The following is a 12,613-nucleotide window of genomic DNA, read 5'->3' as shown; positions in this document are numbered from 1 at the left end:
CCCCTCGTATGTATGAACCTGCAATACACCTGATTCTGAACCCTTTAATGAAATCATTTGTTAAAATAAACAAAACAATAATCAATTATGTCCCCGTGTTATATATCAATATATTAAGCCTCTCCTGATTGCTTCATGTATTTAGTTCAAGTTACATTCATGTAGGTCCGATCTTTTATCCCCGCCTCTCGTGACCAAATCAAGAGAGAAGCTACAACAAGCTATGTGTGGAAGGCATGAGGAAGAGTGTCTGACCCAGAGAGATGATGTATCTCTGTCGACAGCTGTCCCTCCCTGGGACGGCGCACAGAAAGCGAGTGCCCCCCTCTGAGGCGGCCACAGGACCTTTCCACCCAGAACGCTCCACTCAGCCGGGAGGCCTTACATGTGGGACACATTCCTGAGAGCTCCGTCAGATCTGCCGGGCGAAGCAGCAGCAGGACGGAACCCTCTTGATTTCCATTACAGAGCTGCCTCCAAAAGCGTGGAAACAAAACCAAATAAAAGTCTGACTGGTAAACAGGAAGTGCAGCATTTACATAACACAACTTCCCCTTCATTCACTGGAGCTGTGAGACGTGTCTTTGAGAGGAAGGGGAAGCTGGTTCTGACGATGAACAATGAGTTTTAACCTGCTGCCAATAGTTCCCCATGTCCTCGATGCAATACGGTACTGAAGTGAAGACATGCATCGCTGTCATTCTGCTCACACTGGGCCTTCTATTTAATTATTTGATGTTTGCCTGGATCCCTGTATTCATTGTCTTCATGCAAACCACTGTACAAACATTCCTCACTTACCTTTACTATCATCTAAAACAAACCTTGCTCAGCATTTCAGATTTATGACATTTTGCAATATAACAGAATGTTGACGCAACAGAAATGTTATCAGTACTCTCAATAAGCCATAGAACCTCCTATAACCCCTAAACTGATACCACTTACTGCTCAGGAGGTCATGTGTTACCTCCCTGATCAGACCACAGTCAAAGAATCCCAATGGCCGACATTTTGTGGCATCAAATTGTGAGATCTAAACACATTATTTATGAGGACAGGTATCACTTTAATTGAATAATATCAGAAACGTGATAGTCCAAAAGTATCTACTTTGGAACTTAAACCAAACTATCAGGCTGCTCTAAAATGTGCAAACCGCCAGACCAGCATTTCACCATCAGGTTAGTTTTCTATTGAAACACACACTCGTTACGTAACAACAACGTGCCTCTCTTCACGTGCTTCCTGGTACACAATACTCAACAAACTGAAGCCTGCTTTAACAAGGTTTTATTCACTTTTTCGTAATTTCTCCTCACTTATATTCAAGTACATGGACTCACAGATCCAGGAGACACAATCAGTAGCAAATACTTTCATACCATCATCATCATGTTCCTGTTTGATTTCCAACTAATCCCCCGTAACCCCCCCAGGCTAAGACACATGGACCTCATGTAAACATGATGCAAATCAATCTTTGCTTTTTGATTACAAAAAGTAATCTGGTAGAAAAATATCTTTTCTTTTATAGGTATGTCTCTTCTTGTGAATATTTACATTAAGTACCTCACAGTATAATCTGATTTTAAAAAGTACATACTGTAAAATAAACACAAAAATGTCTCAGAGGGGTAAAAGGCCTTTGGTTTTCATGAAAAATACGAAAACAATGACAAAACACAAAAAGTCCATTCACGGTCCTGTGTACCACAACAGTGACGACTGAACCGGTGATTGTTGTGCGTCTTGTAGCCATCATGTGGGACACCAAATATTCACAGGTTTCAAAGAGTTCAAAAGAGTTCAGAACAAAAAAACCGTGGCTACAATCAGGCGTCACTCCTGGGGACGGCGGGCCCACACAATCTCCGCTGGAAAAAGTAGCCCAAAACTATGAGCAGCATCTCCGAGGTGCTGCTGAGGGCCACGATGAATGGGGCCTGGGACGCGAAGTCAGCCTCTGCCCGGCGGAAGGACAGCTGCATGACGGCCAGGGCCAGCAGGCTGTTCTGCACACCGACCTCGATGCTCACCGTCTTCTTCTGCGGGGGAGCCAGGCCCGCGAGCCTGGCCAGAATGGCCCCGACCACCAGCCCCAGCAAAGGCACTGTCACCCCAACTGCCACGATCTGGGGCCGCACATTGGCCAGGATTGACGCTCCCATTTGGTAGGCCATGAAAATGCCACCGACGATGAGCACAAAGCTGAAGGGTCGTATGAGTGCCAACAGGACGCGGGTGAGGGCGGGCAGGCGCAGCTTAACCAGCATGCCCAGCGAGATGGGGATGGCGATGAAGAGGAGGGTGCCCAGGATCTTCACAAAGGGCACGTGCAGGGCGGCGTGCACGCCCAGCAACCGACCATACAGGGCTGAGGACAGAGGCATGGCTGCTGCCGCCACCACCGTGGAGACCAGGGTCATGGAGATGGCCAGGGTCACGTCTCCCCCGAGCAGCAGGCTATACAGGTAACCCCCCCCCCCTCCTGGGGCAGAGCAGGTGATTACCAGGCCCAGGGACAGCGCTTTGGGCAGGTTGGCCAGCCGGGATATAGAGTAGGCATACAATGGCATCACCAGGAACTGACCAAGCACCCCCAGGAGCAGAGGTACCGGGCTCTTCAGCAGCCCCCGCAGAACCTCCACCTCCACCTTGCACCCGAATGCACACTTGTTGACAAAGATGAGGGGCAGCAAGGCGAATAGCACCGGGTTCTCAGAGAAATGGGACAGGCCACCCGACTGGATGAGCCGGGTGGCCGGGTCATCATTCCCAGGCGCCACTTTGATGGAGTAATCCGTCCTTTCCTCGATCAGAACCGGCACTGAATCCTGGTCCAGTTCCAGCAGCTGGATCTGCAGCTGAGCCTTGCCTGGGAACCCGGAGCGGATGCTGATAATGTAGCTCTTGGCCTTTCCTTGGTGGCCGCTATCCGTCACATTCAGTATGGAGAGGACCTCCGGGTCCAGGGAGCGGACCGTAACCGTCTGCTTCCAGCTCTGGCGGCCCTTACCGCTTGCGGCCCCGCTCCGGTATTGGCTGAAGATTACAATCACGCCGTTGGTGTTTTCAGGAAACTCGAATTCCTGCGACGAGCCGTCCCCGATACTGATAAACCTGCTGCTGCCGTCTGCCGTGAGGTCGGTGTCGTTACTGCTGTCGACAGTCAGGTTTCCGGTGGCACACGCCCAGTCTGCTCCGCCGGTAATAAGGAAGATACAGCAGAATGTAAATAGCGTCCTCATCTTGCTGACAGGGGGCGGAGGGGCGCCGCAGAGACACGCTTCTCCCCCACAAGCGGCCTCCCCAGACGGTTACACCGCCGCCCTGTTACACCGGGACGGTACACTTCTCATTCTAGTCTCCGGGACAAAACAAACGCGTCGGCAGCCAGCTCCACATCTCGTCTGGTTCCCATTTTCTCGCTGCCTTTATACCGGAACCTAAACATCACCCCGCCCTGCTCGAGCCCAGCTCCACAGCAGCAGCCCCCGGCACACAGGAAACACTCTAACACACTCCCACAGGTTCCCACGGCTCCTCTTTGTCTACTCGGTGTGAAGATGTCTTTGTGAATAAAGCCCAGAACCTCTCCTCTCGGTCCGTTTGTCTCCCCGCTGGATGGACGCTGAGAACATCGTAGCTCCGCTGCTCGGATTTATTTAAAGCTAGCCTGAGTAAAATGGGAACTTCCGGTCACGACATGCCAAATTAAACCGCTTTATCTCATAGTAACGTTGGTGGAATATAACATTACAGAATTTGGAATGAGTCATTCGACTATTTTAGCAAAATACCTCAACATTTCTCTAAAATGTATTGGTTTTCTGAATGTCAAAGAATATTAAATGTTGCAAAAGTAAAAATTAGAATGCCCTCAGTTTGAATTCATTTAATGAACACGGTTGTGATATGCCCTTTTCTGAAATATTCTATAAAGTTGAAAGAAAAATAAAATAAAACATTGGTGGAATATTAAACTGGATAAAGGGAGAACGTCAAATAGGTTGGTAATTTAATTAATTGCATTACATTACATTACATTGCATTTAGCTGACGCTTTTATCCAAAGCGACTTACAATAAGTGCATTCGACCAGGAAGACACAACCTTGAAAAAAACAGAATCATCCAAGTACATCAGGTTTCATAGAGCCAAGTATTTCAAGTGCTACTCAACTGGCTTTAGATAAGCCAGTCCTTTATTAGTATATAAGTGCTTTGTTAATAGTTCTATCGTGGAGTCGAAAGAGATGAGTTTTCAGTCTGGAAGGTGTGTGAGCTTTCTGCCGTCCTGATGTCAATGGGAGCTCATTCCACCATCTTGGAGCCAGAATAGCAAACCCACGTGTTTTTGCTGATGGGAACTTGGGTCCCCCTCGCAGCGAGGGTGCAGCGAGTCGTTCGGTTGATGCAGAGCGGAGTGCACGTGCTGGGGTGTACGGTTTAACCATGTCCTGGATGTAGGAAGGGCCAGATCCATTGGTACGCAAGTACCAGTGTCTTGAAGTGGATTCTAGCAGTTACCGGAAGCCAGTGAAGGGAGCGGAGGAGCGGCGTGGTGTGGGAACATTCAGGAAGGTTGAAGACCAGACGAGCCGCTGCATTCTGGATGAGCTGCAGAGGTCGGATGGCACATGCAGGTAGACCAGCCAGGAGGGAGTTGCAGTAGTCTAGGCGTGAGGTGACGAAAGCCTGGACCAGAATTGCAAATTTATATATCCACCAGGAGAGTCAAGTCAAAATGTTGGAGTGTGTTTTTATATTGTGCTCGCATGGTTAAACATTCCTAAATACAATGTTGTTTAATCCCTATAAAATACCCTCAATTAACTCAAATTATGAGATATTACAGTTTAGAATTATAGGCCCACTGGTTTCCCTGGAGATTATGTAGCCTACTTTTGGAGGCAGCATAGGTGTTACAGACGGCAGTGAGGTCCGATATACTTCCAAACTGACAGGTACACAGAGCACATCACACACCATGAGCCAGAACATGATTAACTCCAGGCCCCTGTAGCAGGTTAATCCAGCCTTGGATATACAACCTTCAGTCAAATGTGAACAACAGGAAACACTTTCTTATCATTTCAGCAGTTTGTATGACAACTTTATAAAGATACATTTGCAGAAATAAACCATTTGGGCCTTTGCTAAACTCATATTGTATCAATCAGAGAAACCCTTTGGAGATCAACTATTGTGTATTAACTGGTTTGTTATACTCAAATATCAAATGATAAGGGCCTTAAGGAGGGTCCTGCTTTATCAGTTTAACTGAATAGAGTGGTGCAGTGACGCGTCCTAAAACGTGGAAGTAAGCTTCTTCCGGTTCCCTCGACAAAAAAGCAAAGCAATTTCTCGATAGGATTTTGGAAAATAGCTCGAAATAAGGTCTGTGGTTGACACACATTTAAGAGACGGATCACGTTTTGTTCAGTCAGATAATTTCCACATGTCTACTTTTAAAATGTTCGAATCATAAATCTAATAGATACATTTATGATCGATAGATTCACTGCACCACTCATATACAACCTGATCTATGTCTGCTAGGACAAAGTACCACATAGCAGATCTGGGGCCAGATTTGATTTTAGCTCAAACATTTTAACATTACACGGAGGAGTAAGGGAACTGATTTATTAATGTGATTTATATAGCCAACTGTTTACTTAATAAATAATAACGTTTTCTAAAAGTAAGTGAGCAGGGGAGAATAACAAGCAATTCATTGTTTTTCCCAGGGCCAGATACTAAAGCATAGGCCTATGCCTGTTATTCTTACATTACATTACATGTTAGACACTTTTATCCAAAGCGACATACATACTCAATACTGTGGTCAATCCCCATAGGTGCAATATTGGGTGAAGAGTCTTGCCCAGGCACACAACGACATGCTGACTGCAGGTTTGAACCTGTGCTCCCCTGATCCGAACACCAACGCACTATCCACTGCGCCACACGCCTCTTACACTTTTGCGATATTCAATTGAATAATTTCTTCTTTCACTTAAAAAAAACTGCTTTTGGATTCAAGACTTGCAATATGGCGTGATTATTTAATTTTTACTGTAAAATTTTTTTTTAACCTAACCCTAAATATATATATATATATATATATATATATATATATTTTATATTAATATTATAATGTTTTCCTCTCAATTTTCCACACTTGGATAATTTATGTTCTCTAGCCTCTTAAGCCCCAAGCCTGTTTTTCAGGTTTCAGGCTCGAAAATGACATGCCCAAAACAAAGGACTATAACTTAACTTCTAAAAGGGTTATATTCATAATTTATTTTATCAAAGCAAGGTCACATCTGTGAGTTGGATGTAGAAGTGTCAGCATCAATATAGATGTTTCTGTGTCAGAGTAAATCCAGATGGAACATAGTCAAAAAGTGTAAATTCTTGTCTCCGCCCAAATAAAACCCATTACTTATAGTGAAAACCACCCTTGAATGATGGGTTAGTAGCCTCAAAGCTTTAGGAATCCAAAGTATAACATATAATAAGTACCCTGTATCAAGATTGAGGCAAAACAAGTGAGAATTGACCTTTTTAGAGAGGTTTAGCAAAAAAAGGTCCAAGCGGACTAAGCTTTGGGCACATTTGGTTCCATCAGCGCCATTTAACCTTTTTCAGGTACCAGACTGTACAAATCATTGTATAACATTTAATTATCACTATAGGTATTAATTCCATACAAATTAAAAATAAGTGTGTGTGTGTCTGTGCGGTGTGTGTGTGTGGGAAGTTCCCTCTTTGCATGAGATGCATGTTACTTGCACAATAAAAAATAGGAAACTTAGGAAACATTTGACTCCAACTGGAGCAGAAGGGAAAAGAAAGTTTGGGGCTCTCTGCTGGAACTGCTACCCCCGCGACCCGACCACGGATAAGCGGGAGAAGATGGATGGATGGATGGAGCAGATTTATTTAAAAAAAATTAGCAACACACTATACCAGAAGCATTTTTTGGGTAAAAAAAAAAAACTTTATACAAACCCTGAATGTTACAGTATTACTCCAGTAAGTCATAACAGTTCTTTTTGGAAGTGAAGCACAGAGGGACCTGACACTTCCTGCAGCACACAGGTGTCTTCACCCTTCTGTTGCCAGCATCAGAGCACCTCCTGCAGTACCTCCTGACCTTGGTGGCATCTTCCCCATAATACTCGGTATCCAGAAGCCATATCCTCATCGCCTTCCTCACTGTGAAAACAAATGTGGAAAAAACAAATAGATTAATTCTCTGGCTTGTACTTTCAAAAATGTAACTCAAATCAGAAATAATTTCTCTACAACAACAGCAGAACATCAATTTTGAGTGTGTGAAATAACATTATATCACTCAAAATGTATACCGTGTAAATTATGTGAGACGGGTTTCATATAATCTGTTCAATATTTAATATTAATATTCTGTCCATCATATATATATATGTGTATATATATATATATATGTATGTATGTATATATATATATATATATGTATGTATATATATGCATGTATATGTATATATATGTGTATATATGTATATATATATATGTATATGTATATATATGTATATATATATATATGTGTATATATATATGTATGTATATATATATAGTTGTAAGTCACTTTGGATAAAAGCGTCAGCTAAATGAAATGTAATGTAATACCGTATATGTATATGTCTTGTTTATTTCAACAACAAGAACAAGAAACGTCATCCATCTTCTCTGTTTGTTGTTGAGTGTGTGAAAGAACATTATATCACAAGATGGATGCCGTTGTGTTATTGTCACATGTGTGAAATTACTATAGATGAATACACTCTTACACCAAATAAATAACAAATAGATACAAACAGATGAATACTCTTACACAAAATAAATAAGTAATGGATACAAACAGAGAGATTACATACCTTTCCGGTGACGGGGGTTCATAATCAGAGTCATTACTGTCCCCTGTATGCGTGAAGAGATCACTATCTTCCGACGGAGAGTCCTGAAATACGATGTCCAATGCCTCCTCGACGGACAAAAAAGTCTTCTTTCTGGCTGCCATTGTTACAATGAAGACAAAGAAAACAAATCCTGCTGTTTTGCTGATCGATCTGCCGTTCTCTGCTCTCCTGTCGCTGCGGGACATGCTATGCTATGCTATAGCAACCCAGTCTCACGGCATTTCGTGTTCACCAACACGATTTTTAATCTATTGATTCGTGTTCACCATCACGATTTGCCCCTTTTTTTCGTGTTGCACAGCACGATTTTAAAAGCAATGTATTTCTACTGGTAACGTGTTTCGTGCCTGCAGGCTGCAGCACGTCTTTTTCTCCGGTCGGGTCGTGGAAGACCGGAAGCTGTGTGGTTCATAAAAACATGTTCTTACTCAATATCAAGCCACAATTATTGCTTTTATTTTAAATCGTATAATTTCGGACTTTTGGTTGCCGTCTGTGAGGAAAATAAATGGGGCTCAGAGCCTCAGGATACTGAAATCTGTATTTTTAAATATTTTTTTCCTTCTAATTTGTTATTCTTTTCAAAATAACACACTGTTATTTACTCACCAATAACACACAATTATCCTTGCTTTTATTTATTGGTTTAATTCCATAATCTCGGGCTTTTTTGGTGTCCGTCAGGAACTGAATTTCAAAATAAAATAACCGGAAACAGACGTAGGCCTATAAGGGACATTTCGAGCATCATTGCGATTGTCAACATTTCTGAGTTTAGGATGGTCGAAGACACTACACTACCCATAATCCCCAGCTATCGTTTAGGACTACAGTTCCCGTAAGGTTACGCAGAGCGTCAAACAGCTGTGTGAAATGGAACGAAACCACGCCAGTCTATCCAAAACTGGAATCGAACACCCCCCCAGAACTACACATGCTGGCTATTGTGTTTCGCAAAATGTTCTATGGGACGTCTCTACTGAACGTTTTCGTTTTTCCCACAATTAGAAGTTGCCATTATTAAACACATTGGTGTTATCAAATGTAAAACATATAATTAATAAATGGGTGGAACATCTCTTGTGTCCATAATGCGCAGCATTAATATATACCCACATGACAGCTCATTGTTACTTTGTAATTCTACTCCACTACAATTCAGAGGTTAACCTGGTATTTTCACTCCACTGCATTTATTTGAGTTACTTTGCAGATTCTGATTAATTATGTGAAATATAAACAACCCTTAAATCAGACTTTAGTTACACCTGAGTACAATGAGATATTTGATAGTTGGTGCTTGAGAAGACTAAACATGTATCTGCAATTGACATGAATGGAAATAAGTAATAAAGTATATTTATTACTCGTTATTCTCTACTAATAGTTAATTAAAGACTGTATATTATGGCTATTTTGCACATCCCTTTCAAGATTTTCAAAGGTTTATTGACATATCATACACAACTACGGTGTAGTTATGCAATGAATGAAAAACTTGGGTCACAGGTCCCTCAACAGTGCATTACAAGACATCTATCAATATGTGTGTACCTCCACCATTAAACTGTCATATTCTGCACATTTCTTATTCTATCTACATACATAAGAGTATAATCCATATGTATAATATCAGTTCAAATAAGTGCTTCAACATAGTTAACATTGCAGGAAAGCAATATATTAGACGTTAATTACTTTGTCAGGCTTAATATTTAATATTTAATGTTTAAATAAAGGTTAATCCGTTTTTCTGTTTTGCACCTCCTCATATTAATATCTGTGTACATCCTGCACTAAACTGTTTTATTGTAGAGATCACTTATAGTATCTTCTTGATTTTTTATATTCTATATTTCTATATTTATACTTTCCCCCTATGTAAGTATGTACTCTCAATATTTTTTTAATCAAATATAACACATACAAACAATAATTCAATAACGTGCTTTAACCACTAGGAGGTGCACACAGCCATAATAACTTTGTATTATTAGTGTGTATGTACAACATCTGAAGATGTATAGTTTTATGCATGCTTTCACATCATTTTACAGCATATTGCTATACTATTTCAGACTCAGTATTTACATTCTTACATTCAAAGAAAATCAGTAATATCTTTGAAAACTACAGTCCTTTTCTATCAGCTGTGCACCGTTATGGTGTAAATATAACCTATCTATGAATTAGATCAAATGTAAAAGTCAGCCGAATTAGTGTTGATACTGCAAGGAGACGTATTGTGTGAAGAGAAATTGAAAATGTTGTTTAATTGTTGATATATTTATGATCCACGTCAAGTATTCAGTTTCGGCGGCATTTCTTCCAGTTTTTCCAAAGGTCTTCTCATCAGGGCTCTCTAAATAAAGAACTACGGCAGATCTGTAATATGTAATGCAGCCGAACCGTGTATTACAATGCCGTTATGTGATGACTTTCAAAGAGAAAAGCAAGAGCACTCGGAATTAAGTATTATTTTATACTTTTATGTTTTCCGGATTTCATATAATATAAACACCAAATCCCAGCATGCATTGCGGCTAACACATCCAATCAGCGAGCTTAAAACCATAGCTGAGGATCTTGGGTAATCGCCTACGTCTGTTTCCGGTTATATTTATTTTGAAATTCAGTTCCTGACGGACGCCAAAAAAGCCCGAGATTATGGAATTAAACCAATAAATAAAAGCAAGGATAATTGTGTGTTATTGGTGAGTAAATAACAGTGTGTTATTTTGAAAAGAATAACAAATTAGAAGGAAAAAAAGATTTAAAAAATACAGATTTCAGTATCCTGAGGCTCTGAGCCCCATTTATTTTCCTCACAGACGGCAACAAAAATCCGAAATTATACGATTTAAAATAAAAGCAATAACTGTGGCTTGATATTGAGTAAGAACATGTTTTTATGAACCACACAGCTTCCGGTCTTCCACGACCCGACCGGAGAAAAAGATGTGCTGCAGCCTGCAGGCACGAAACACGTTACCAATAGAAATACATTGCTTTTAAAATCGTGCTGTGCAACACGAAAAAAAGGGGCAAATCGTGATGGTGAACACGAATCAATAGATTAGAAATCGTGTTGGTGAACACGAAATGCCGTGAGACTGGGTTGGCTATAGCCTATATGCTGCTTCAAAAGAGTGGGCTGTGCGTAAACCAGCTATACTGCCTTTATTTATACTTACGCAAGCTCCTATCTCTGGAACCCATTGGTCGATTTGGGTGATTGACACCTTTTTTGAATCGTTAGAGCCAATCAAATCGAGTAGCAGTTTCAAAATACGTAAATATGTTACGGAGCTATGCGTAAACTGCATCTCCCGCAGCTGAAGCCACGGACTGTTAATCGTAGGACATACTCTTCTGCCGTGAATGAAAGGATTGATTATCAGTAATCATTTTAAAGTGACAAGAGACATTGGATTAACCCTGAGCAGCGTTTTTATTCCTTTGAACACAACTTTTGATCACAAAACAGCCAAGGTAAGACCTAATTATTGTCATGGATTTGAAAACTGATATTGTTTACTTGCTATGTTCTGGCTGCTAGCTCGGTTAATGTTGTGCCTGTAGTGATGGGGTGTATACCCATGGAATCTGTGGAATCTCAGCTTTCAGAAAATGTGTTGTTTGTGCAGAAAGTATGAATTATAAATGATCGTTTTTGTGAGTTATGAGCAGAAATAGCAATTGCCCGTTTTTGACATGGGCTCATTTAGAGGCTTCCTGTGAGACTTCTTTTTCGAAAAACATTTTTTTTTTCGTATCGTCAGTTAGCCAAGTTTCCTCCGGTCAGATGGGTATGGAATATTAATAGTTTCATGAATGACACTTCAGATATAGCACTGTTGCTACATATATAGCATTTTCGGACCCGAGCTCGGGTCCGTGGGGCTTAAGAGGCTAGTATTGTTTTTCATATTCTAAGCCTATAGGTACACAAATCACCTTTACTTAGTTCCGAGCAACAACACGTTTATTTTTAAGGAAAGGAGGCACTACTTCCGGATTTCAGGGCGCCACGCCTCGGTTGCGTTCCGATAATCCAAAAATCGGCTCCTAAATTCTAACCCTATCTTCTATTCCTTGACCTCTGAGTGAAACGTCACGGGGTTAAGGGATAGTGGATAGGAGAATTCAAAAGGACTTAGGAGAAGAGACTGCGGTACTTTAGAGAATCCGAATGCACTTTCACTATCCGACGTGTTTATGATGCGCTAGCGGACGTCATGAATGTGCGTCTGCTGCTGTGGGGGAACCATGGAAACTACAGTTTTCTATAACGGACTACAACATGGATGTTCAATAAGAACGAGGGACTACTGTGAACTCATCTAGAGACTCTGCACCGTGCTCTGATGCTGCTGCTTTGCTTTATGAACGTGGACAACAGAGAAACATATTCTTCAGGACCAAAGTTGGAATTGAAATAAAAAAGGAAAGTGAAACTTATGCTCGTCACCCTCTCCCTCCGGTCCACATTAATACAAATGATCCCAATACGTATGATTGATGAACTAAAGATCTTAAATCAATACAGATGTATTTATTATAAACGTTAGTCCTTACCATCTATCACTGTGTATATCACCATTCAAACATCTTTTAAAAGTTGAACAAACCCCACAC

General features: G+C 41.3%; 1 protein-coding gene across 1 annotated transcript; it reads right to left on the bottom strand.

Moving 5' to 3' along the window:
* Positions 1–1,277: 1,277 nt before the first annotated feature.
* On the bottom strand, positions 1,278–3,697 carry slc10a3 (solute carrier family 10 member 3). The gene has a single exon (XM_034087506.2). The coding sequence runs from the start codon at positions 3,249–3,251 to the stop codon at positions 1,836–1,838; it is 1,416 nt and encodes a 471-aa protein (XP_033943397.1). The 5' UTR covers positions 3,252–3,697; the 3' UTR covers positions 1,278–1,835.
* Positions 3,698–12,613: the final 8,916 nt, after the last annotated feature.

This window comes from Pseudochaenichthys georgianus, chromosome 7 (assembly GCF_902827115.2).
Source record: "Pseudochaenichthys georgianus chromosome 7, fPseGeo1.2, whole genome shotgun sequence".
NCBI classification, from domain to species: domain Eukaryota; kingdom Metazoa; phylum Chordata; class Actinopteri; order Perciformes; family Channichthyidae; genus Pseudochaenichthys; species Pseudochaenichthys georgianus.
The sequence above is the reverse complement of the archived record's forward strand: the minus strand, read 5'-3'. Positions and strand labels throughout refer to the sequence as shown.